General features: G+C 44.9%; 1 protein-coding gene across 8 annotated transcripts in view; it reads right to left on the reverse strand.

Annotated features, from left to right (window-relative positions):
- Positions 1–27,792, reverse strand: part of LOC115174012 (neurabin-1) — a 110,707-nt gene that overhangs the window by 44,494 nt on the left and 38,421 nt on the right. For 6 of the 8 annotated variants that reach the window (XM_029732605.1, XM_029732604.1, XM_029732603.1 and 3 more), the window contains 4 exons: positions 24,808–24,940; positions 21,930–22,050; positions 14,710–14,829; positions 287–422 (listed from right to left, as the gene is read on the reverse strand). In XM_029732605.1, the coding sequence (XP_029588465.1) occupies positions 287–422; positions 14,710–14,829; positions 21,930–22,050; positions 24,808–24,940 (510 nt within the window). The remainder of the gene's footprint in view (positions 1–286; positions 423–14,709; positions 14,830–21,929; positions 22,051–24,807; positions 24,941–27,792) is intronic. The other 2 variants (XM_029732606.1, XM_029732602.1) reach the window with 1 other exon arrangement.

Here is a 27,792-nt window from a genome sequence, read left to right on the forward strand (position 1 = left end):
ATTTGAATTATGAGATTTTTGTTGTTTTGAATTTGGCGCCCTGCTATTTCACTGGCTGTTGGCAGTGTGTCCCGCAGGTGGGACGCTAGCGTCACACATACCCCAGAGAGGTTAACATCTGCTAACCATGTGTATGTGACCAATACAATTTGATTTGATTTGATTAGTGGGTGAGTAAGTTAGCCATTGTTGTAGAATGAGTTAATAAAACTGTATAGGATTTGATTGGCCACACTAACAGGTGTATCAGTCGCAGGGTAAGACAGCGGGGCAGTAGGCTACCCACCTCATCGTCGTACTGGGCATACTGGGCATACTGCTGCTCCAGCATCTCTCTCTGTCTCCTCTCCTGCTCCAGAGTCTGTTGGATCAGAGCAGCCACCTCGCTCACCTGGCCCGGACGCTCTCGACCAATCACAAACCTGAAAACGGACAGCAACAGCAAATCAGCAAGAGCATACAGGGGGGTTAAACATTCACATATGCGTGTCACGGAAGGGCTGACTTTACAATACACTGAAACAATACACCTCTTCCAGTGACTTTACAATACACTGAAACAATACACCTCTTCCAGTGACTTTACAATACACTGACTTTACAATACACTGAAACAATACACCTCTTCCAGTGACTTTACAATACACTGAAACAATAGACCTCTTCCAGTGACTTTACAATACACTGACTTTACAATACACTGAAACAATACACCTCTTCCAGTGACTTTACAATACACTGAAACAATACACCTCTTCCAGTGACTTTACAATACACTGAAACAATACACCTCTTCCAGTGACTTTACAATACACTGAAACAATACACCTCTTCCAGTGACTTTACAATACACTGAAACAATAGACCTCTTCCAGTGACTTTACAATACACTGACTTTACAATACACTGAAACAATACACCTCTTCCAGTGACTTTACAATACACTGACTTTACAATACACTGAAACAATACACCTCTTCCAGTGACTTTACAATACACTGAAACACTGTGCATGTTGGTTTACTGAGGAATGAGAGCTGCACTTCAATACACCTCTTCCAGTGACCTTTTCTCATTCATTTATCAGCTTAACTAAACATGTCTGAACTTTCTCTGTCCTAATTTGACACTGTTTATTTGTTTGTGTGTTGATTAAGGCTGTAACAGGCAGTCTGTGCGATTGGCAGGGACTTAACGGCAGGATCTGATTATAGAGGAGTGGAGGCGAGGAGGGGGAAGGTGGCATTCAGCAGTAACACAGTCACGTGACAAATGTCATGCAGCCCTCCAGGGTGGAATGTGCAGGGTTACAGCTGTACCAGCCGTTCTCTCACACCCTACCCCACCCCACCCCACCCCACCCTTCCCCACCCTACCCTACCCCACCCACCAAACCCCACCCTACCCAACCCAACCCGACCATACCCTACCCTACCCAACCCGACCATACCCTACCCTACCCAACCATACCCTACCCTACCCTACCCCACCCCACCCCACCCCACCCCACCCCACCCCACCATACCCTAACCTACCCCACCCACCAAACCTTACCCTACCCAACCCGACCATACCCTACCCTACCAAACCCTACCCCACCCCACCATACCCTACCCTACCCCACCCACCAAACCTTACCCCACCCACCAAACCTTACCCTACCCTACCCTACCCAACCCGACCATACCCTACCCCACCACACCCTACCCCACCCGACCATACCCTACCCTACCAAACCCTACCCCACCCTACCCTACTGTACCCACCATACCCCACAATATCCCACCCTACCATACCCTATCATACTCAACATACCCTACCCTACCATACTCTACCATACCCCACCCTACCATACGCTACCATACTCTACCATACCATACCCTACCATACTCTACCATACTCTACCATACTCTACCATACCCTGCCATACCCCACCCTACCATACCCTACCATACTCTACCATACTCTACCATACGCTACCATACTCTACCATACCCCACCCTACCATACCCAACCATACCCCACTCTAGCATACCCTACCATTCCCCACCCCACCATACCCTACCATACTCTACCATACCTACTATACCCCACCCTACCCCACCCTATCATACCCAAACATACTATACCATACCTCACCCTACCCCACCCTACCATACTCTACCATAATCTACCATACCCTACCCCACCCTACCCCCCTCTACCATACCCTACCATACTCTACCATGCCCTACCCCACCCTACCACACTCTACCATACTCTACCATGCCCTACCCCACCCTACCACACTCTACCATACTTTATCATACCCCACCCTACCCCCCTCTACCATACGCTACCATACTCTACCATGCCTTACCTCACCCTACCACACCCTACCACACTCTACCATACTATATCATACCCCACCCTACCCCCCCTATCATACCCTACCATACTCTACCATATCCCACCCTACCATACCCTACCATACCCTATCATACTCTACCATACTCTACCATAACCCACCATACTCCACCATACTCTACCATACCCCACCATTCCCCACCCTGCCATACTCCACCATACTCTACCCCACCCTGCCATACTCTACCACACTCTACCACACCCTACTATACCCCACCCTACCCCACCCTATCATGCTCTACCATACTCTACCATACCCCACCCTACCACACTCTACCATACTTTACCATACCCCACCCTACCCCCCTCTACCAAACCCTACCATACTCTACCATGCCCTACCCCACCCTACCACACTCTACCATACTCTATCATACCCCACCCTATCATACCCTACCATACTCTACCATATCCCACCCTACCATACTCTACCTGACCCTATCATACTCTACCATACTCTACCATACCCTACAATACTCTACCATACCCTACCATACTCTACCATACTCTACCACACCCTACCATACCCCACCATGCTCTACCATACCCCACCCTACCATACCCTACCATACCCTACAATACTCTACCATACGCTACCATACTCTACCATACTCTACCACACCCTACCATACCCCACCATGCTCTACCATACCCCACCTTACCCCACCCTACCATACCCTACCATACCCTACAATACTCCACCATACCCTACCATACTCTACCATACTCTACCATACCCTACCCCCTCTACCACACCATACCATACTCTACCATACTCTACCATACTCTGCCATACCCTACCCCCCTCTACCCCACCCTACCATACTCTACCACACCCTACCCCCCTCTACCACACCCTGCCATACTCTACCATACTCTATCATACCCCACCCTACCATACCATACCATACTCTACCATACCCCACCCTATCATACCCTACCATACTCTACCATACCCCACCCTACCCTACTCCACCCTACCATACCCTACCCCACCTAACCATACCCTACCCCACCTTACCTCACCCTACCCCACCTTACCATACCCTACCCCACCTTACCATACCCTACCCCACCTTACCATACCCTACAAAGCCTAAGAATGCCATGCCGTCCACTGGCAAGAGAGTTATTAAATCAATGTACACTAAACACAAATGTGTGGGTAAAATTGGCAACAAGTAAACAGACTTCTTCGCTCAGGGACGTGGTGTGAAACAGAGCTGCTCAAGTTCAACACTGTTTAACATCTACATTAATGATTTGCCAAAAACATTAGAATCTGCAGCACCTGGTCTCACCTTACACAACACTGAAATCAAGTGTCTGCTGTACACAGATGACCTGGTGCTGTGGTCTCCCACTAAGGAGTTACTGCAGCACCTAGATCATCTGCGCATAACCTAAAATAAAACGAATAGAATATTCAAAAAAAAGTCCGGAAATCAGGATCACAAACACACAATCACAATAGACACAGTTCTATTAGAACACACCAAAAACGACACGTATCTAGGACTAAATATCAGCAACACAGGAAGCTTTCACATAGCTGTGAACGAGCTGAGAGACAAAGCAAGAAGAGCATTCTATACCATTAAAAGTAACATTAAAATGGAAATTCCAATTAGAATCTGGCTCAAAATGGCAGCGAAGTATGGGGACCCCTCTCTAATAATGAATTTACCAAATGGGACAAACATCCAATCAAAATACTGCATGCAGAGTTTTGAAGTGCAAAGAAAACCTCCAAATAACTCATGTAGAGCAGAATTGGGCCAATAGCCCTCCTTATTAGAATAGAACAAATAAGCAACCCTGAAATATATCATCACACAGCCCTATAATGTCAAGAGATGAAACAAGAGAAGAGTCCCCTCAGCCGGTTCTGATGCTCAGATCACTAACCCAAACCAACTCCATAGAGCCTCAGGACAGCACTCAGAAAATATGGCCCAACCAAATCATCACAAAGCAAAAATAAAAATATATCACCTATTGGAAAGACACCACGAAAAATCTAAGTCAACTTCAATGCTATTTGTCTCTAAACAGACAGTACATGGTGGCAGACTATCTGACCACTGTGACTGATAGAAAACTGAGGAAAACACTGACTAGGTACAGACTCAGTGAGCAGTCTGGCTAGACACCGGTCGTCATTTTCATGAATATTGTTGTTGTAGTTGCTGTTAGTGGGAATCCCATTTCCACTACTACTATTATTAGGAACATTCACCTGTTACTTAATCCACTTTGTCCAGTTTATAGCAACATTGAAGGTATATATTTCTTCTGGCAGTATCTTGCTAACTCTGACTCAAACCTCCAAAACCCAAATCCAGTGTTTGGGATGGTCTTTATGTCGTTCAGTAATAGATTTGAGGACAGACAGTGAACGCCAGGTCACCACTCCCCATGTTCTCTCTCTACCACCCAGCATACAGGAGGCAAAAACACATCTTTCTCTGGTTTCTCTCTCGTTTACTCCAAGATGGATCCCTCTATCTCAGCGGGACAGCATATTTGACTGAGTCTCCAATCATCCGGCGTGGGCACGCTGATTACAGAGCTACTGTGCTATACGCTCCACAGTCCAGCGGCTAACGTTGAGCTACATCTGAAGCAACAACAGAGAGGAATCACAATCATCTCTCCATCTAGCAGCTGACCTGGAAACAGTTTCTGCATTCCTGGAAAAGCAACATGCAGGAGGGTTCCACCCTGCCTCCCACTGCTCTGGGAACAACAGCCATAATGCAGAGAACGTGTCTAGTCCATTAGGAGCTGCTATGTTGACAGACACTGGCTGCTTCTCTAATGGCACACTATTTCCTTCCCTTACTGCTTTTGACGAGGGCCCATAGGGCTCTGGTCAAAAGTAGTGCACTACATAGGGAATAGGGTGCCATGTAGGAACCTCAGGGTTAGGGATTTGAGGGATGTCCGCACTTAAATCCCTCACACAACGGATATGCCCTCTGTCAACCATTGTGGGATGTTAGTTTCATATTGTGCTGTCTTTTAATATCTGGCTCATAAATATAGATTTTTCTTCTTTTTTTACCATAATGCGATTATGGTTTCATGTGGTGACCAGTGAAATCTTACTCGTATGGTTTCAGAGACCTGGATGATGTCGTAAGTCAGGGTTAAATTGAGTTGAAATGGCAAATCTGGGACACAGGCGATCAAACCCAGGGAGGAGAGAGAGAGGGAGGGAGAGGGAGAGGGATTTACTGGACAGGAGGAAGAAGAGAGTGAATGAAAAAGGAGAGATAGAGAGGAGTGGAGAGGAGAGAACTCAACAGAAGAGAAGAAGTGAGAAGAGAGAAAGAAAGAAAATGTGTGTTATTTTTCACTTTCTCTCTTTGCTGTTGACCATGCTTCAATCAATATTGTCTCAGTAAACAGCCATCTGCTTATAGAACAATATGCTGCAATACAGTTTGACACATCCTTCCTCTCCAGCCTTCATCACCATTCACACCATTCACACCAGTAAGCAGATATGGCTTCCCTAATAATGGCACCCTATTCCCTATAGGGCTCTGGTCAAAAGTAGTGCACTATATAGGGACTAGGGTGTCATTCGGTACACAAGTCCCTGAGAGATTGCAGCGGCAGTGTGGAATCAATAGAATTCCATTTGTAATATTTACAATACTATTAGTGCTCTTTAGATGGAAGGTTACTCACAGGCTAACATCTGTTTGGTTAACAGAAATAAAAGTGCTGTCTAATCCTGGTCATCTTGTCTGTGATGGATGACAGAGTAATATAATAATAATAATAATAATAATAATAATAATAATAATAATAATAATAAAAATAATAATAAATCAGAGGAGAGTAAACCAACAGAGGGGGAGAGAGGGAAAAACTTAACACTATATAAGAGAGGACAAAAGAGCAAGAGAGGGAGGGAGAGGACTGAAAGAGAGAGGGAGAGGGAGAGAGGACAAAAAGAGCAAGAGAGGGAGGGAGAGGACTGAAAGACAGAGGGAGAGGGAGAGAGGACTGAAAGAGCAAGAGAGGGAGGGAGAGGACTGAAAGAGAGAGGGAGAGGGAGAGAGGACAAAAAGAGCAAGAGAGGGAGGGAGAGGACTGAAAGACAGAGGGAGAGGGAGAGAGGACTGAAAGAGCAAAAGAGGGAGGTAGAGGACTGAAAGACAGAGGGAGAGGGAGAGAGGACACAAAGAGCAAGAGAGGGAGGGAGAGGACTGAAAGAGAGAGGGAGAGGGAGAGAGGACAAAAAGAGCAAGAGAGGGAGGGAGAGGACTGAAAGACAGAGGGAGAGGGAGAGAGGACTGAAAGAGCAAAAGAGGGAGGTAGAGGACTGAAAGACAGAGGGAGAGGGAGAGAGGACAAAAAGAGCAAGAGAGGGAGGGAGAGGACTGAAAGAGAGAGGGAGAGAGAGGACACAAAGAGCAAGAGAGGGAGGGAGAGGACTGAAAGAGAGAGGGAGAGAGAAAGGACACAAAGAGCAAGAGCGGGAGGGGAAGGACTGAAAGAAGGAGAGAGAGGACTGAGAGAGAGGGAGAGAGAGAGGACTGAAAGAGAGAGGGAGAGAGAGGACTGAAAGAGAGGGAGTGAGAGGCCCGAAAGAGAGAGGGAGCGGGAGGACTGAAAGAGAGAGGGAGAGAGAGGACTGAAAGAGAGAGGGAGAGAGAGGACTGAAATAGATAGGGAGAGACATAGAGGACTGAAAGAGAGAGAGTGAGAGAGAGAGAGAGAGAGAGAGAGAGAGAGAGAGAGAGAGGACTGAAAGAGAGAGGGAGAGAGCGAGAGGACACAAAGAGCAAGAGAGGGAGGGAGAGGACTGAAAGAGAGAGGGAGAGACATAGAGGACTGAAAGAGAGAGAGTGAGAGAGGACTGAAAGAGAGAGCGAGAGAGAGAGGACACAAAGAGCAAGAGAGGGAGGGGGAGGACTGAAAGAGGGAGGGAGAGAGAGAGGACACAAAGAGCAAGAGAGGGAGGGAGAGGACTGAAAGAAGGAGAGAGAGGACTGAGAGAGAGGGAGAGAGAGAGGACTGAAAGAGAGAGGGAGAGAGAGGACTGAAAGAGAGGGAGTGAGAGGACCGAAAGAGAGAGGGAGAGGGAGGACTGAAAGAGAGCGGGAGAGAGAGGACTGAAAGAGAGAGGGAGAGAGAGGACTGAAAGAGATAGGGAGAGACATAGAGAGAGAGAGAGAGAGAGAGAGAGAGAGAGAGAGAGAGAGAGAGAGAGAGAGAGAGAGAGAGAGAGAGAGAGAGAGAGAGAGAGAGATCTAAGCATGCTTCTCAGACAAAACAGTTTGGAAGAGTTTGTGCATATATTATGACGCCATTTTGTGATGTTTTTCTTCGTTTTGGACTTCGGTAAGGCTTTTTCCGGCTGTTCGGGCACACACATTTTTTTCTCGATGCCAGTCAAAGTTCAGGAGCCAAAGTCAATGCCCCTTCTTCCGCGATTGGTCAACTGTAGGGATTCTTTAATAAAGTCTTTGTTGTCATTCAATGAGAGACGACCTGTTTTCATGCACGTTTTTTCATTGAGAAATAAAGCACCAAACATCTTAGTTAGATTAGACTAAGATCTCTGCTGCAAAAACGTCAAAATCTTAGATGAATTCTGACTATTTTGAGAAAGTGTATACTGGCTACGGTGTCTCAGAATGGCCAAACAGTACTATTGACGTTTTTTTCTCATTTTTCAAGCGAAGGTCTTTTGAGTATGCGAGCACACTCATTCGGTTTGCCTAGCCGACTTCGGCTAGCCGCCTGCCTAACTGAAGCATGCTGAGAGGCGGGTTATTAATAAAGCACTTCTCTTCCATGCTGTGCTCCTCTATTGTTTGGGAGAAGAGTGCTCTGCTCTGTGGAGCGGAGGCCTGCTGTCCACTGCTACTCTCTCACAATGATACATTCTTCCCAGACATATTTCCACTCTATTTACATTATGCTAATGTAGCATGAATGGGGGTCCGGCAAAACTTTTTTCACATGCAGGCTATGTTGTGTGTTTGTGTAGCAGTTTTGGTGGTCTGCAGTTTGAAAACATACAGTACGTTGGGTTAAGTTTGGAGACAAAATGGCCCCTTTCCTCTATAAGGCACAACATAATGTAAACAGCACTTTCTCAGTGAGCTCAGAGCTAAAGAGAAAAGGTTCTGTAAGAGAATCACAGTAAAGTGGACACATGCATAATGTTTTATGTGCAGAAAGAACGACTATACGACAGACTACTGTAGCTGTACACTGAGTTATGCTCCTCTAACAAAGCAGTTTTAACTAAACAGACCAGAGAGAGGGAGAGAGAGAGACAGCAATAGAAAGAGTGGGAGGTAGAGAGAGAGTGAAAGAGAGAGAGAGAGAGGTGAATGCAAGCATTTCCCGTGACTGTGTCTCACTGAAAACCCAATGTTTCCCTGGCCCATCCCCCCACCCTGGATTTGGACAGCCTCTATGACCAGGTACACCTCAACAAGACCACGGACCCCAACTTTGCCAGGACCTTGAAAGACATCGCTCTCAACCGCAGCCCCAACACCTCACACAGGAGCAACAGAGCGATAAGCACCCCGCCCAGACCCACGAGACTCCCTCCACGACCCGCGAGACTCCCTCCACGTCCCGCGAGACTCCGTCCACGACCCGCAAGACTTCCTCCACGACCCGCGAGACTTCCCGCCCAGGACCTTTACCCAGAGGCCATAGACTCAGACCACAGCATCATCAGCCACGCCTCCACCCTGGCCACATCCACATCCAAACCAACCCTGGCCACATCCTATATAGGCCCCCGGATCAGGCTTATGCCCACTGGTTGCCCTCTAGGTTACAGAGAGCTGGTAGTCCCATCCACCGAACTACCAGGTGGGAAACAGGAAGGGGACTCAGGGGGTATGATCATTTGGCATAGATCAGAACTAAGCCACTCTATTAAATCGGTTGAAAACAGGAGCATTTTACATCTGGTTAGAGAAACATGTCCTCCTGTGTGCTAGCTACACTGCACTGGGAAAGTACTCAGCATTCAGACCACCTTCACAGCGTTATTCTAAAATACATTAAAGTCTCCCGAGTGGTGCAGCATCTCAGTACTAGAGGCGTCACTACAGACCCTGGTTTGATCCCGGGCAGTATCACAACCGACCGTGATCGGGAGTCCCATAGGGTGGTGCACAATTGTCAACGGGAGGCTTCGAGGGGACTCCTATGGTAAGTACACCTATAGCTCATCTCTTGGCAGTAGTACTGTAGACTACTTTATCACTGACCTCAACCCAGAGACTCTCAGAGCTTTCACAGTCAGCCAACTGACACCCCTATCAGACCACAGCAACGCTATAGTCTACTTGAACAGAGCAATAATCAATCATGAGGCATCAGTGCTGAATAAACTGCATACTATTAAGAAATGCTATAGATGGAAGGAATGTCGTGTAGAAACCTACCAGAAAACAATTAGCCAACAACAAATTCAATCCCTTTTAGACAACTTCCTGGACAAAATGTTTCACTGTAATAGTGAAGGTGTAAACTTCGCAGTAGAAAGCCTAAACAGTATATTTGACCTCTCAGCTTCTCTATCAAATCTAAACATTTCAAGCAGACGACCTAAGAAAATAAACAATAATGACAAATGGTTTAATGAAGAATGCAAAAAACTAAGAAAGAAATTGAGGAACGTGTCCATCAAAAAACACAGAGACCCAGAAAACCTGAGACTACGCCTTCACTATTGCGAAACACTAAAACAATACAGAAATACACTAAGAAAAAAGAAGGTACAGCACGTCAGAAATCAGCTCAATGTAATTGAAGAATGCATAGAATCGAACCACTTCTGGGAAAATTGGAGCACACTAAACAAACAACATGAAGACCTATCTACCCAAAACGGCAATGTATGGATAAACCACTTCTCCAATCTTATTGGTTCTATAACAAAGAACAAACAGCAAAAACATTTTCAAATCTTAGAGTCAGCTATTAAAGACTACCAGAACCCACTCAATTCCCCAGTTACCTTGAATGAACTACAGGACAATCTGAAATAAACAGTAAAAATTACACTCCGTTTTAAAAGAATATAGACATTTCAAATGTTATATTATTGGCTATGTACAGTGTTGTAACAATGTGCAAATGGTTGAAGTATGAAAGGGAAAATAAATGAACAGATAAAAATAGGTTGTATTTACAATGTTGTTTGTGCTCCCTTTTCTTGTGGCAAAAGGTCACACATCTTGCTGCTGTGATGGCACACTGTGGTATTTCACCCAGTAGATATGGGAGTTTATCAATGTCTGATTTGTTTTCAAATTCGTTGTGGGTCTGTTTAATCTGAGGGAAATATGTGTCTCTAATATGGTCAAGAGACAAGGTTAGGAACGAAGTTAGGAAGAGCAGCTCAGTTTCCAATCTCATTTTGTGGACAGTAGGCACATAGCCTGTCTTCTCTTGAGAGCCAGGTGCGATAGCGACCTCTCTGAGTATGTACATAGTCAAAGCTTCCTTCATTTTGGGTCAGTCACAGTGGTCAGGTATTCTGCTACTATGTACTCTCTGGTTAACCTCTTATGGCTAGGGGGCAGTATTTTCACGGCTGGATAAAAAACGTACCCGATTTAATCTGATTATTAGTCCTGCCCAGAAACTAGAATATGCATATAATTATTAGCTTTGGAGAGAAAACACTCCACAGTTTCTGAAACTGTTTGAATGGTGTCTGTGAGTATAACAGAACTCCTATGGCAGGCAAACACCTGAGATGCTTCTGTTCAGGAAGTACCCTGTCAGACCTTTTATTTTCTTTCTTTGACATCTCTTCCAAAAACTAAGGATCTCTGCTGTTACGTGACACTTCCCTTCGTCTCCAATGGAGTCTCAGAGCCCGGGAAAAACAGGAATGACGTAATTCAAAGCCCTGGCTGAAACAAAGGAGAGCAAAAGCTAAGTGGTCACTCAGTGGACTAAGCCTTACGCTCGCGACCCGCCCCGCCCCCGGCTTTCGGTTTTTTCCTCAGTTTACAGACAGGCAGATTCCCGGTCGGAATATTATCGCTTTTCTACGAGATAAATTGCATAAAAATTGGTTTTAAACAGCGGTTGACATGCTTCGAAGTACGGTAATGGAATATTTAGAAATTCTTTGTCACATTCTGCGCCATGCTCGTGGCCGAGATTTAGCGTTGGGATAGTGTCTAGAACGCACGAACAAAACGTCTTGATGGAACATAACGATGGATTATTTGGGACCAAACCTACATTTGTTATTGAAGTAGAAGTCCTGGGACTGCATTCTGACGAAGAACAGGAAAGGTAAGAACATTTTTCTTATAGGAAATGTGATTTTGGTGAAGGCTAAACTGGTTGGGTGTCTAAATAGCTAGCCCGTGATGGCTGGGCTATGTACTTAGATTATTGCAAAATGTGCTTCATCCGAAAAGCTATTTTAAAATCGGACATATCGAGTGCATAGAGGAGTTCTGTATCTATAATTCTTAAAATAATTGTTATGCTTTTTGTGAACGTTTATCGTGAGTAATTTAGTAAAATCACCGGAAGTGTTCGGTGGGAATGCTAGTTCTGAACGTCACATGCTAATGTAAAAAGCTGTTTTTTGATATAAATACGAACTTGATTGAACAGACATGCATGTATTGTATAACATAATGTCCTAGGTGTGTCATCTGATGAAGATCATAAAAGGTTAGTGCTGCATTTAGCTGTGGTTTGGGTTTATGTGACATGATATGCTAGCTTGAAAAATGGGTGTCTGATTATTTCTGGCTGGGTACTCTGCTGACATAATCTAATGTTTTGCTTTCGCTGTAAAGCCTTTTTGAAATCGGACAGTGTGGTTAGATAAAGGAGAGTCTTGTCTTTAAATAGCTGTAAAATAGTCATATGTTTGAAAAGTGGAAGTTTTCGGATTTTAGAGGAGTTTGTATTTCGCGCCCCGCCCATCATTGGATATTGGAGCAGACGTTCCGCTAAAGGGCCAAATAACGTTCCAGTTTGCTCTGTTTTTTTGTTGATTCTTTCCAATGTTTCAAGAAATGTTCTTTTTGTTTTCTTATGATTTGGTTGGGTCTAATTGTGTTTCTGTCCTGTGGCTCCGTGGGGTCTGTTTGTGTTTGTCAAGAGAGTCCCCTTACAGGCTGGCTGCGGGGACTTATCTCCAGGTTCATCTCTCTGTAGGTGAGGGCTCTGGGGAGACTATTCTCCAGGTTCATCTCTCTGTAGGTGAGGGCTCTGGGGAGACTCTTCTCCAGGTTCATCTCTCTGTAGGTGAGGGCTCTGGGGAGACTCTTCTCCAGGTTCATCTCTCTGTAGGTGAGGGCTCTGGGGAGACTCTTCTCCAGGTTCATCTCTCTGTAGGTGAGGGCTCTGAGGGGACTTATCTCCAGGTTCACCTCTCTATAGGTGAGGGCTCTGGGGAGACTCTTCTCCAGGTTCACCTCTCTATAGGCGAGCGCTTTGTTATGGAGAATCGCTTCTTTTTAGTTGGTTGTAGAATTTAATTGGTCTTTTCTGGATTTTCATAATTAGTGGGAATCGTCCTAATTCTGCTCTGCAAGCATTATTTGGTGTTTTACGTTGTACACGGAAGGTGTTTTTGCAGAATTCTGTATGCGTGAGTCTCAATTTGATGTTTGTCCCATTTAGTGAATTCTTAGTTGGTGAGTGGACCCCAGACCTCACAACCATAGAGGGCAATGGGTTGTATAAATGATTAAAGTCTTTTTTGGCAGCTCCTAATTGGGATGTCAAATTGTATGTTTATTTTGATGGCGTAGAAGGCCCTTCTTGCCTTGTCTCTCAGATAGCTCACAGCTTTGTGGAAGCTAACTGTGGCGCTGATGTTTAGGCCGAGGTATGTATAGTTATTTGTGTGCTCTAGGGCAACGATGTCTAGATAGAATTTGTATTTGTTGTTCTGGCTACTGGACCTTTTTTGGAACACAAATTCTAGGTGGAATTCCACTTGCTTTGGCAATGCAAACACATTTCCCATGCCAATAAGCCCTTTCAATTGAATTGAGAGAGGGCAATAGAAAGAGACTGGGAGGTAGAGAGAGGGGAAAGAGGTAGAGGGGAGAGAAAGAGAGAGGGGAGGGGAGAGAGAGAGAGAGAGAGAGAGAGAGAGAGAGAGAGAGAGAGAGAGAGAGAGAGAGAGAGAGAGAGAGAGAGAGAGAGAGAAGAAAGCGAGAGAGAAGAAAGAGAGAGGGAGAGAGAGAGAGAGAGAGGGAGAGAGAGACAGGTAGAGAGAGTGAAGACAGGCTATGTGCACACTGCCCACAAAATGAGTTGGAACTGAGCTGCACTTCCTAACCTCCTGACAAATATATGACCATATTAGAGACACATATTTCCCTCAGATTACACAGACCCACAAAGAATTCAAAAACAAATCAAATGTTGATAAACTCCCATATCTACTGGGTGAAATACCACAGTGTGCCATCACAGCAGCAAGATGTGTGACCTGTTGCCACAAGAAAAGGGCAACCAGTGAAGAACAAACACCATTGTAAATACAACCAGTATTTATGTTTATTTATTTTCCCTTTTGTACTTGAACTATTTGCACATAATATGACATTTGAAATGTCTTGATTCTTTTGGAACTTTTGTGAGTGTAATGTTTACTGTTCATTTTTATTGTTTATTTCACTTTTTTAAATTATCTACTTCACTTGCTTTGGCAATGGTAACATGTGTTCCCCATGCCAATAAAGCCCTTACATTGAAATTGAATTGAAGAGAGAGAGAGAGAGAGAGAGAGAGAGAGAGCAATAGAAAGTCTTAGCTGTAAAGAGGTAGAGAGCGGTAGAGAGTGGTAGATAGGTAGAGAGAGATGTAGAGAGGTAGTGAGAGGTAGAGAGGGGTAGAGAGAGAGAGAATAGAGGTAGAGAGAGGTAGAGGATAGAGGTAGAGAGAGGTAGAGAGATATAGAGAGTGGTAGAGAGGTAGAGAGATAGAGGTAGAGAGAGGTAGAGAGGTAAAGAGTGGTAGAGAGTGATAGAGAGGTAGAGAGAGGTAGAGAGAGGTAGAGAGGGGTAGAGAGAGGTAGAGAGAGGTAGAGAGAGGTAGAGAGATATAGAGAGAGGTAGAGAGGGGTAGAGAGAGGTAGAGTGAGGTGCAGAGGTAGAGAGAGGTAGAAAGAGGTAGACTCCAGAGTAGGCGGGGCTCTGTCCTTGTTCTCTCATAACCATGACTGCTGTGGTTTATGCCACTTTGTGGTACCTTGGACTCATCTGGATAAAGAAATACATTTTTTTTTTTTATGAATATCACTGTTGGTATTACCTGACCACTCCCTGGGTGTTCCTCAGGACGGAGGCAGCAAAGCTCTGGGTCACTCCCACCAGACTGGTGCCGTCCACCTCCACAATCTGGTCGTTCACCTTGATCCTACGACACAACACACTGAGGTCACATAAAGGTCACACACAGGTCACATACAGGTTACTGGGAAGTGGCCTGGCTGGCCTAGTAGTAATGCTGCAGCCTACACATCTGTGGTGTTGGCATAGGCTAATATCTGGTAAAATCTCTCACTTTATCATTCCTCACAGTTATCCTCTCTCTCAATAGTTCCCCACAGTTATCCTCTCTCTCTATAATTCCCCACAGTTATCCTCTCTCTCTATCGTTCCCCACAGTTATACTATCTCTCTATAGTTCCCCACAGTTATCCTATCTCTCTATCGTTCCCCACAGTTATCCTCTCTCTCTATCGTTCCCCACAGTTATCCTATCTCTCTATAGTTCCCCACAGTTATCCTCTCTCTATAGTTTCCCACAGTTATCCTCTCTCTCTATAGTTCCCCACAGTTATCCTATCTCTCTATAGTTCCCCACAGTTATCCTCTCTCTCTATCGTTCCCCACAGTTATCCCCTCTCTCTATCGTTCCCCACAGTTATCCTCTCTCTCTATGGTTCCCCGCAGTTATCCTCTCTCTCTATAATTCCCCACAGTTATCCTCTCTCTCTATAGTTCCCCACAGTTATCCTCTCTCTCTATCGTTCCGCAGTTATCCTCTCTCTCTATCGTTCCCCACAGTTATCCTATCTCTCTATAGTTCCCCACAGTTAGCCTCTCTCTCTCTATAGTTCCCCACAGTTATCCTCTCTATCGTTCCCCACAGTTATCCTATCTCTCTATAGTTCCCCACAGTTAGCCTCTCTCTATAATTCCCCACAGTTATCCTCTCTCTCTATAGTTCCCCACAGTTATCCTCTCCCTCTCTATGGTTCCCCACAGTTATCCTCTCTCTCTATAATTCCACAGTTATCCTCTCTCTCTATCGTTCCCCAGTTATCCTCTCTCTCTATAGTTCCCCACAGTTATTCTCTCTCTCTATAGTTCCCCACAGTTATCCTCTCTCTCTATGGTTCCCCACAGTTATCCTCTCTCTCTATGGTTCCCCACAGTTATCCTCTCTCTCTATAGTTCCCCACAGTTATTCTCTCTCTCTATAGTTCCCCACAGTTATCCTCTCTCTCTATGGTTCCCCACAGTTATCCTCTCTCTATATAGTTCCCCACAGTTATCCTCTCTCTCTATCGTTCCCCACAGTTATCCTCTCTCTCTATCGTTCCCCAGTTATCCTCTCTCTATAGTTCCCCACAGTTATTCTCTCTCTCTATCGTTCCGCAGTTATCCTCTCTCTCTCTATAGTTCCTCACAGTTATCCTCTCTCTCTATTGCTCCTCAGTTATCCTCTCTCTCTCTATAGTTCCCCACAGTTATCCTCTCTCTCTATAATTCCCCACAGTTATCCTCTCTCTCTATAGTTCCCCACAGTTATCCTCTCTCTCTATCGTTCCCCAGTTATCCTCTCTCTCTATAGTTCCCCACAGTTATCCTCTCTTTCTATAGTTCCCCACAGTTATCCTCTCTCTATAGTTCCCCACAGTTATCCTCTCTCTCTATAATTCCCCACAGTTATCCTCTCTCTCTATAGTTCCCCACAGTTATCCTCTCTATCGTTCCCCACAGTTATCCTCTCTCTCTATAGTTCCCCACAGTTATCCTCTCTCTCTATAGTTCCCCACAGTTATCCTCTCTCTCTATCGTTCCCCAGTTATCCTCTCTCTCTATCGTTCCCCACAGTTATCCCCTCTCTCTATGGTTCCCCACAGTTATCCTCTCTCTCTATAATTCCCCACATTTATCCTCTCTCTCTATAGTTCCCCACAGTTATCCTCTCTCTCTATCGTTCCTCAGTTATCCTCTCTCTCTATAGTTCCCCACAGTTATCCTCTCTCTCTATAGTTTCCCACAGTTATCCTCTCTCTCTATAGTTCCCCACAGTTATCCTCTCTCTCTATAGTTCCCCACAGTTATCCTCTCTCTCTATAGTTCCCCACAGTTATCCTCTCTCTCTATAGTTCCCCAGTTATCCTCTCTCTATTATTCCTTAGAGTTATCCTCTCTCTATATCGTTCCCCACAGTTATCCTCTCTCTATAGTTCCCCACAGTTATCCTATCTCTCTATTGTTCCCCAGTTATCCTCTCTCTATTATTCCTTAGAGTTATCCTCTCTCTATATCGTTCCCCACAGTTATCCTCTCTCTATAGTTCCCCACAGTTATCCTATCTCTCTATTGTTCCCCACAGTTATCCTCTCTCTATATCGTTCCCCACAGTTATCCTCTCTCTATAGTTCCCCACAGTTATCCTCTCTCTCTATAATTCCCCACAGTTATCCTCTCTCTCTATCGTTCCCCACAGTTATCCTCTCTCTATATAATTCCTCACAGTTATCCTCTCTCTCTATAGTTCCCCACAGTTATCCTCTCTCTCTATCATTCCCCAGTTATCCTCTCTCTCTATAGTTCCTCAGTTATCCTCTCTCTCTTTTGTTCCCCACAGTTATCCTCTCTCTATCGTTCCCCACAGTTATCCTCTCTCTATCGTTCCCCACTGTCGTCCTCTCTATCATTCCTCACAGTCATCCTCTCTCTCTATCTGTCTCCACTGTCGTCCTCTCTTTCGTTCCTCACAGTCATCCTCTCTATCTGTCTCCACTGTCGTCCTCTCTTTCGTTCCTCACAGTCATCCTCTCTATCTGTCTCCACTGTCGTCCTCTCTATCGTTCCTCACAGTCATCCTCTCTCTCTATCTGTCTCCACTGTCGTCCTCTCTTTCGTTCCTCACAGTCATCCTCTCTATCTGTCTCCACTGTCGTCCTCTTTTCGTTCCTCACTGTCAACCTCTCTCTCTATCGCTCCCCAGTGTCTTCCTCTCTCTCTCTCTCTGTTCAATCAAATCAGAAAGCACCTTAAGGATCCACTGTGCAGTAGTAAACTATGCACTGGTGTGGCACTATGCAGAGTGATTAGAATAGTAATGGTTGCATAGAACATATGTAATCTAAGTCAGGGGATTTCATAATCTGGTTTTGAAACTGTGTTCAGAAATGATGCAATAGCAGATTATCAAACTGATGATGTTGAAGAGAACACACAGGAAGCAGGCATGAGAAATACCTAGAAATACATAGCGAGATATGGTCAACATAGACCAGGAAGTAAATGACTGAATACAGAGCAAGACTAGACTGTCTTGAGGCAACCACTCTCCATTACAATAGTGGAGCAGCACTATTGCCTAACCCTATTCAAATCATGGCGTTAGCTAGGACATGACAGGATGTGTAGCTAACGCTGTATGCTAGCGCCCAGGGATTGTGAGCCAATGCAACTTTGGTCAACAGAGGAAACAAGGTTATCCAAGTGCCTGTGTCCCCAATGACACCCTATTCACTTCCCTATTTAGTGCACTACTTTTGGCCAGGGCCCATACATTTGGGACGCAAAAACAGATGTCGGATCTTAACTTGATCACTCTTTTGTAGCGGAGAATTTTCTTGTTGCATCTGGAAATTCAAATGAGTCTCGTGATTTTTGAAAATAAGCAGTTCTCTTTCCATGTGGTGGAAGTCGAGTCATTGGGATCAGGCTTGCTATCAAAATAATATTCTCTCTCGCTCCCTCAAACGCTAGGCCTAGGTCCTATTACTGCAATATTCAAATGTAGAAAAATGGATCTGAAATGCCTCCATACACATTAATTAACAACCGTTGTTTTATATAGCTTAATAACACAAGATATATATTGGTATTCACTAGGCTACGACATACAGTGTTGAGTGTATCCTATGGTTACGAATGAACTGTCAAAACTGAGTTCAATCGTGGCCTGTGGTGATCTAGCAGTTAGGACCGCTGTCTTCAACGCGCACATATAAAGCCATCCGGGTCGGCGTTGGTTTGATTCCGGCCGACTCCCTTCTGGCACAAATAACTCAATCCCTCTGATAATTTGGTTACACATTTCAAATATGGACAGTCCAGCGATATTTTACCCCCATTTTTTTTATAAGAAATGACCATACCAACCACTTATGGATAACATAAACAGGAAACGAATAAAATAACAGTAGGCTGCACCAACATTAGTATCCAATCATAGTGTCGGGTAAATTGCCACAGTAGATTTGCTGTGTTAAATCAGGAAATCCTTTATTTCTATTGTCAAATAGATAAACCTTTAGTCTGTTCAAAAAGGACTAAGTTGTTCCGATGACAATACAAACTAGAGGGTGAACATATCTTGAAAGACTTTGAAAGACATTTATAAAAGAAACCCTTTTTCCATAACGTTATCGAGCCAATTAAGAAGGAATATTGACGTAACTTGTAACAAAGTTAGAATCAAAATTCGGTTTTCATCAAAATAATAATTATTGCGGACATGACGTAATAAACTAATTTGAATATGTTGCAAGAGAAAACTTTATTTGCCATTATTATTAAACTTGCCAGATAATTTTCCATCAATGGACGTCGAGTTAACTCACCTGACTGCTATGATTAAGCAATAAGGCACGAGGGGGCATGGTATATGAAAGGTTGCTGGATGGAATCCCGAGCTGACAAGGTAAAAATCAGTCATTCTGCACCCTGAGCAAGGCAGTTAACCCACTGTTCCCCGGGCGCCGATGACGTGGATGTTGATTAAGGCACCTCCCCGTACCTCTCTGATTCAGAGGGTTAAATGAGGAAGACACATTTCAGTTGAATACATTCAGTTGTATAATTGACTAGGTATCTCCCTTTCCCTTTCCCTATTTGGCCAATATACCACGGCTAAGGGCTGTTCCTAATCATGATGCAACGCGGATTTCCCGAATACAGCCGTTAACCGTGGTATTTGGGCAGATACCACAAACCAGATGTTAAGACTACAAACAGTTATAAATTAGATTGAGATTGACTTGTCATTTCAATAGGCATAGGCTACAGATAAAATCTGGGTTTATAATTGTAATTCAATTTTGCCATGGTTTGCTTAGATAGATGCAGGTAGCCTATAGCCCCTGATAGGCCAACATCTCATTTCAGGATAATCTACAGTAGCCTAGCCAAGATATAGGCAAGACGTATACTGAACGAATTAGCAGCTTGCTTACTTCAAATGAACAGACTAATTTATTCAACATGAATAGCTTGGTGATTTGAGGTAAGAAATGCTTGTGTTTCCCAATAGCCTGCTGGAATATGCTACTGAGGATGAGATCGTCATTTCATTCACTGAATTAAATATTAATAATATGTATATGAACTGAATATGCTTGTCAACAACAGCCAGTGTTTGTTAATTTTAATTTTATTGATCTGACTGAATTTTACCGTCAATCTAATGCGTTCTAACAACTGGTCGACAACTGCGATAGAGCTTTGATAACTTCCAATTGAATTAACGAAACATGGCCATTAACAATTGCATAATAACACAAGGTAATTTACAATACATTTTCACCCGTGACATTGTTGTTAAAGTAGCCCAATATGCAGGAAAACCACAGACATCGCAACTCTGGCTTCACTTCAAGAGCCGTGGTGGAGATATAGGGTTTAACGGACAACTTTGAGAGTCAATGGACTAAAGAGGTTTGATGACAAGCTATTTTGAAAACATTTCATTGGTCAAGGGGTCGCGAAACAATCATACAGCCTTAAAGGGGAACCAATAGAATTGATTTATGTACAGTACTGACACTCTACTCTATTGGCCCTGGTCAAAAGTAGTTTATTATATAGGAATTAAGGTGTATTTGGAATCCACACACCAACTAATTAAGCACCACTCATAACCAGCTGAGTCAGGCAGGGACCTAATGATGAAAAGGAAATTGCATTCTGAGCACAGAGCGCTTCCCAGCTTCCCGCCCACAACAGCACACCTGAGGGCAGCCAGCTAGACCTCTCTGTTCTCTGTCTCAGTCTCATGTTAAATCTCTAGCTAAGAGAGATCCACCCTCAGATTTTAGCAAGGTGTGTGGTGGGACTGGAAGGCTCAGCGTTAGATGATGCAGAGAGGATTCAGGGAATCTCGCTCCCTGGCTGTGTGTGTGTGTGTGTGTTGGAACTGGGAGGCTCAACGTTAGATGATGCAGAGAGGATTCAGGGGATCTCGCTCCCTGGCTGTGTGTTTGTGTGTGTGTATGTCCATGTTTGTGTGTCTATTAAATCAGAGCTCTGTGTTATACTACACAGAACATCCCTTCTGATATGGCTCTCTACCATATTAACACCTAACCCTAACCCATATTAACACCTAACCCATATTAACACCTAACCCATATTAACACCTAACCCATATTAACACTTAACCCATAGTAATACCTCCAACATGTTCCTGTGTGGTTGGAACTCACTAACACGCCATTTATATATTCCACTGTGTCAGGCAGCGTAGCATATGTGTTGTTACCTACCCTTACAAGGTGTTAACTTGCCTAGTTAAATAACGTTTCAATAAAATAAATAACAAAGGCTCTAAAAGCTTGAATAATCTTGTTGGTGGGAATGTGAGTCAGATTGGGAGTACTGTATGAGGTAATACACTGGTAGCCTGCTGTGGAGCTCTGATCTGAGTACGACTGTATCTGGCCTACCAGGTTTCACACGCACGCACGCACGCACGCACGCACGCACGCACGCACGCACACACACACACACACACACACACACACACACACACACACACACACACACACACACACAGCTGTAACTGCAGGGTGCGATAACATCCCAGAGCCGTTCCTTCAGTTTCAGGCCATGTCTCTCTCCTGGCTGTAATCCCAGATTCCTGCTGCTAAATCTCTCTGGGCCATGGGGACTGGAGTGTGTGTGTGTCTGTGTGTGTCAAATCAAATCAAATGATATTGGTCACATACACGTGTTTAGCAGATGTTACTGCAGGTGTAGCGAAATGCTTGTGTTTCTAGCTCCACCAGTGAAGCAACATCTAACAAGTAATATCTGACAATTTCAAAACACATTCCTAATACACACAAATATAAGTAAAGGAATGGAATTAAGAATATATAAATATATGGATGAGCAATGTCAGAACGGCATAGTGTGCACTTGTCTGTGTGTGTGCACTTGTGTGTATGTCAGTGTGTAGGGATTGAGGTGGCACCTACTCAGGAAGCAGAAAGCTCTTACCTGTCATCTCTCTCAGCCGCCCCGCCCTCAATGACAGTCTTGACAAAGATTCCCAGTTTCTCCAGACCGGCGTCAGCGCCCACTCCCATCCCTATGATGCTGATACCAAGACCATCATCATCTGGCAGAAAGGAGACAGGAGTTATACAATGACAAGTGTCTGTGTATGTGTGTATACTCCGCAGACACTAGTTAACCCTAACTCTGCAGACACTAGCTAACCCTAACTCTGCAGACACTAGCTAACCCTAACCCTGCAGACACTAGATGACCCTAACTCTGCAGACACTAGCTAACCCTAACTCTGCAGACACTAGCTAACCCTAACCCTGCAGACACTAGCTAACCCTAACCCTGCAGACACTAGATGACCCTAACTCTGCAGACACTAGCTAACCCTAACCCTGCAGACACTAGCTAACCCTAACTCTGCAGACACTAGCTAACCCTTACTGTAACCTCGCAGACACTAGCTAACCCTAACCCTGCAGACACTAGCTAACCCTAACTCTGCAGACACTAGATAACCCCTAACTCTGCAGACACTAGCTAACCCTAACTCTGCAGACACTAGCTAACCCTAACTCTGCAGACACTAGCTAACCCTAACCCTGCAGACACTAGCTAACCCTAACTCTACAGACACTAGCTAACCCTAACCCTGCAGACACTAGCTAACCCTAACTCTGCAGACACTAGCTAACCCTAACCCTGCAGACACTAGCTAACCCTAACTCTGCAGACACTAGCTAACCCTAACCCTGCAGACACTAAGCTAACCCTAACTCTGCAGACACTAGATAACCCTAACTCTGCAGACACTAGCTAACCCTTACTGTAACCTCGCAGACACTAGCTAACCCTAACCCTGCAGACACTAGCTAACCCTAACTCTGCAGACACTAGATAACCCTAACCCTGCAGACACTAGCTAACCCTAACTCTGCAGACACTAGCTAACCCTAACTCTGCAGACACTAGCTAACCCTAACTCTGCAGACACTAGCTAACCCTAATCCTGCAGACACTAGCTAACCCTTACTGTAACCTCGCAGACACTAGCTAACCCTAACCCTGCAGACACTAGATAACCCTAACTCTGCAGACACTATCTAACCCTAACCCTGCAGACACTAGCTAACCCTAACTCTGCAGACACTAGATAACCCTAACTCTGCAGACACTATCTAACCCTAACTCTGCAGACACTATCTAACCCTAACTCTACAGACACTAGCTAACCCTAACCCTGCAGACACTAGCTAACCCTAACTCTGCAGACACTAGCTAACCCTAACCCTGCAGACACTAGCTAACCCTAACCCTGCAGACACTAGCTAACCCTAACCCTGCAGACACTAGCTAACCCTAACTCTGCAGACACTAGCTAACCCTAACTCTGCAGACACTAGCTAACCCTAACCCTGCAGACACTAGCTAACCCTAACTCTGCAGACACTAGCTAACCCTAACCCTGCAGACACTAAGCTAACCCTAACTCTGCAGACACTAGATAACCCTAACTCTGCAGACACTAGCTAACCCTAACTCTACAGACACTAGCTAACCCTAACCCTGCAGACACTAGCTAACCCTAACTCTACAGACACTAGCTAACCCTAACCCTGCAGACACTAGCTAACCCTAGCTCTGCAGACACTAGCTAACCCTAACCCTGCAGACACTAGATAACCCTAACCCTGCAGACACTAGCTAACCCTAACTCTACAGACACTAGCTAACCCTAACCCTGCAGACACTAGCTAACCCTAACTCTGCAGACACTAGATAACCCTAACTCTGCAGACACTAGCTAACCCTAACTCTGCAGACACTAGCTAACCCTAACTCTGCAGACACTAGATAACCCTAACTCTGCAGACACTAGCTAACCCTAACTCTGCAGACACTAGCTAACCCTAAATATCGCTTTGTATTTCCTCTTCAGTTTTATCTGGGAAATGTTTTATGCTGAACCCCAAATTGACGCCTAGCACTAACCACTATGCTCACTCCTATCCATAACCAGGACTGGACAGGTACAAACAATGTGGTATACGAATGCCCACAAAGCCATATTTATCTTATGGGGTAGGGAGTGAAGGGATAGTGCATATGGGATAGGGAGTGAAGGGATAGTGCATATGGGATAGGGAGTGAAGGGATAGTGCATATGGGGTAGGGAGTGAAGGGATAGTGCATATGGGGTAGGGAGTGAAGGGATAGTGCATATGGGGTAGGGAGTGAAGGGATAGTGCATATGGGGTAGGGAGTGAAGGGATAGTGCGTATGGGGTAGGGAGTGAAGGGATAGTGCATATGGGGTAGGGAGTGAAGGGATAGTGCGTATGGGGTAGGGAGTGAAGGGATAGTGCGTATGGGGTAGGGAGTGAAGGGATAGTGCATATGGGGTAGGGAGTGAAGCGATAGTGCATATGGGGTAGGGAGTGAAGGGATAGTGCATATGGGATAGGGAGTGAAGGGATAGTGCATATGGGGTAGGGAGTGAAGGGATAGTGCATATGGGGTAGGGAGTGAAGGGATAGTGCATATGGGGTAGGGAGTGAAGGGATAGTGCATATGGGGTATGGAGTGAAGGGATAGTGCATATGGGGTAGGGAGTGAAGGGATAGTGCATATGGGGTAGGGAGTGAAGGGATAGTGCATATGGGGTAGGGAGTGAAGGGATAGTGCATATGGGGTAGGGAGTGAAGGGATAGTGCATATGGGGTAGGGAGTGACGGGATAGTGCATATGGGGTAGGGAGTGACGGGATAGTGCATATGGGGTAGGGAGTAAAGGGATAGTGCATATGGAGTAAGGTTATATAGGATATGGTTATATGCTGTCTATTTGGGATCGTCCCCAGGTCTTCCTACCTTTCTCCAGCTCTACAGGGAACAGCTCTAGTTTCTCCACCCTCTTCTCCAGCTCGTACTCTGCTGACGAGGCCACCGGGTCCACCTCCTCATTCCTCCTGTCATAGTCCTCGTTACAGTAGGTGTTGAACACCTGGAGGCACACAAACACACACCCTGGTTAGTTACCACACTGAGCTCAATACTTACCGAGCTATTTTTGGGGAATCATGTTTTGTTATTGAGTAGTTAAGTCAATTACAGTAGTATGCGTCTAAGTATATTGTGCAGGACCATGCCTTTAGATGAGCGGTTCTACAAGTGTTTGAAATGTGTTCTTCAAGTAATACAGATGATATTCTCATCACGGCCAGTGAATAGCTTTGGTGGATATGTACAGCCTACTGGTCTGCTGACAGTGAGTTTAAGAGCAGACAACACACAGTAGGCTACTACAGTTGTTTATACTTTAAATGGCATATATATTATTATAAACCGGGTGGTTCCAGCCCTGAATGCTGATTGGCTGAAAGCCGTGGTATACCATGGGGATGACCCCAAAAATGATTTTACTGATCTAATAACGTTGGTAACCAGTTTATAACAGTAATAAGGCACCTCAAGGGTTTGTAGTATACAGCCAGTATACCACGGCTAAGGGCGGTGTCCAGGCACTAAGATCAGGCCTTAGCTGTGGTATACTGGCCATATGACACACCCCCTTGGGCCTTATCACTTTAAATCAAATCAAATTGTATTTGTCACATGCTCCGAATACAACAGGTGTAGGAAGACCTTACCGTCTAATTCTTACTTTACAAGCCCTTAACCAACAATGCAGTACAAGAAATAGAGTTAAGAAAATATTTACTAAATAAACTAAAGTAAAAATAACATTTAAAAAAAAAGTAACACAAGAAAAGTACATAACAATAACGAGGCTATATACAGGGGGTACCGGTACCGTGTCAATGTGCGGGGGTACAGGTTAGTCAACGAAATTTGTACATGTAGGTAGGGGTAAAGGGACTATGCTTAAAACCTGTTGGGGCTAGGGGGCAGTATTTGCACGGCCGGATAAAAAACGTACCAGATTTAAACTGGTTACTACTCTTGCCCAGAAACGAGAATATGCATATAATTAGTAGATTTTGATAGAAAACACTCTGAAGTTTCTAAAACTGTTTGAATGGTGTCTGTGAGTATAGCAGAACTCATATGGCAGGCCAAAACCTGAGAAGATTCCATAATGGGTGATGAATGCACAACTGGGTGATGAATGCACAACTGGGTGACGAACGCACAATGGGTGACGAACGCACAAGTGGGTGACGAACTCACAAGTGGGTGACGAACACATACCTGGGTGATGAACACACACCTGGGTGACGAACGCACACCTGGGTGACGAACGCACACCTGGGTGACAAACGTACACCTGGGTGATGAACGCACAATGGGTGACGAACGCACACCTGGGTGACGAACGCACAACTGTGTGACGAACGCACAACTGGGTGATGAATGCACAACTGGGTGATGAATGCACAACTGGGTGACGAACGCACACCTGGGTGACGAACTCACAACTGGGTGACGAACGTACACCTGGGTGACGAACATACACCTGGGCCCATAAAGCGTCTCAGAGTAGTAGTGCTGATCTAGGATCTGTTAATTGTTGTCATTTGTTTGCGGGGGACCAGGTGACATTTAGCACAAGGCAGTGTTAGGTTTCGTCCCAAAAGGCACCCTTTTCCATATATAGTGCACTACTTTTGATCAGGGCCCATAAGGCTCTGGTCAAAAGTAGTGCACTATGTAGGGAATAGGGTGCCATTTGGTACATCTGTGTCAGTCTCTGCTTCTCCATAATGAGCGACATCAGGAGAATGACAATGTGTCATGATTAATATGCCAGAATATCTAATCTGGGAAAAACACATAGATCAGAACAGAAGTGCCTGATGAAGACAGCCATTCATTCTGCTATAATAACAGAGACCTTGTCTGTCTGTCTCACAAAACATGATTCCCCGTAGGATAAAGTCTGAGTATATCTGAAAGACTAATACAATAAATAGGTGATGTCAGCTCACCATAGGATATATTCCATGACAGACTATAGAAAGACCGTAATGTCCACACACTGTCTCCTGCTCCCAGTACGCAAACAGAGAGACGACATGACATCTGTATCATCACTTCTATTGCCCGACATCTCTGTCTCTATGTTATAAAACTGTAATAACTTCTACATCTACGTCCTGGTCCTAACAGTGTTCAGCCACGACCCACACTTTAAAGGACAAAATAATCTGCTTCATTTCCAATGTAACATATTACAGACACATTAGCGACCAAGTGACGTGATGACAAAGTTACTATAGTGACGTGACAAAGACCTACGGGGAAACAACAATCACACTTAGGAACGACAAACAGCGACAAGTATAGTTCTGTACTTTAACATTGGATCTGTATCAAAAGCCTGACACTTCCTCTCCTCCTCAACAAGACAAGCCTCTCAGAGCTGATTGTGTGTGCGTCTGTGCGTGTGTGTGTGTGTGTGTGTGTGTGTGTGTGTGTGTGTGTGTGTGTGTGTGTGTGTGTGCTGGGGGAAAACAGAAACAGCAGGGCTCCTAACAACTTTCCTAGTTGACTGTATTGCTCTTTTCATCTGCCCTCGCTCTATCAGTCCGGCTTCCTCTTCCTCCTCTCTCTCACTGCTATCCATCTATCTTTCATCCACCCAGGATCCTCCGCTCTCTTGCTGATATCCATCTATCTTTATCCACACCCAGGATCCTCCGCTCTCTCACTGCTATCCATCTATCTTTATCCACACCCAGGATCCTCCTCTCTCTCACTGCTATCCATCTATCTTTCATCCACCCAGGATCCTCCGCTCTCTTGCTGATATCCATCTATCTTTATCCACACCCAGGATCCTCCGCTCTCTCACTGCTATCCATCTCCGTTCTCTCACTGCTATCCATCTATCTT

Source organism: Salmo trutta, chromosome 34 (assembly GCF_901001165.1).
Source record: "Salmo trutta chromosome 34, fSalTru1.1, whole genome shotgun sequence".
NCBI lineage: Eukaryota > Metazoa > Chordata > Actinopteri > Salmoniformes > Salmonidae > Salmo > Salmo trutta.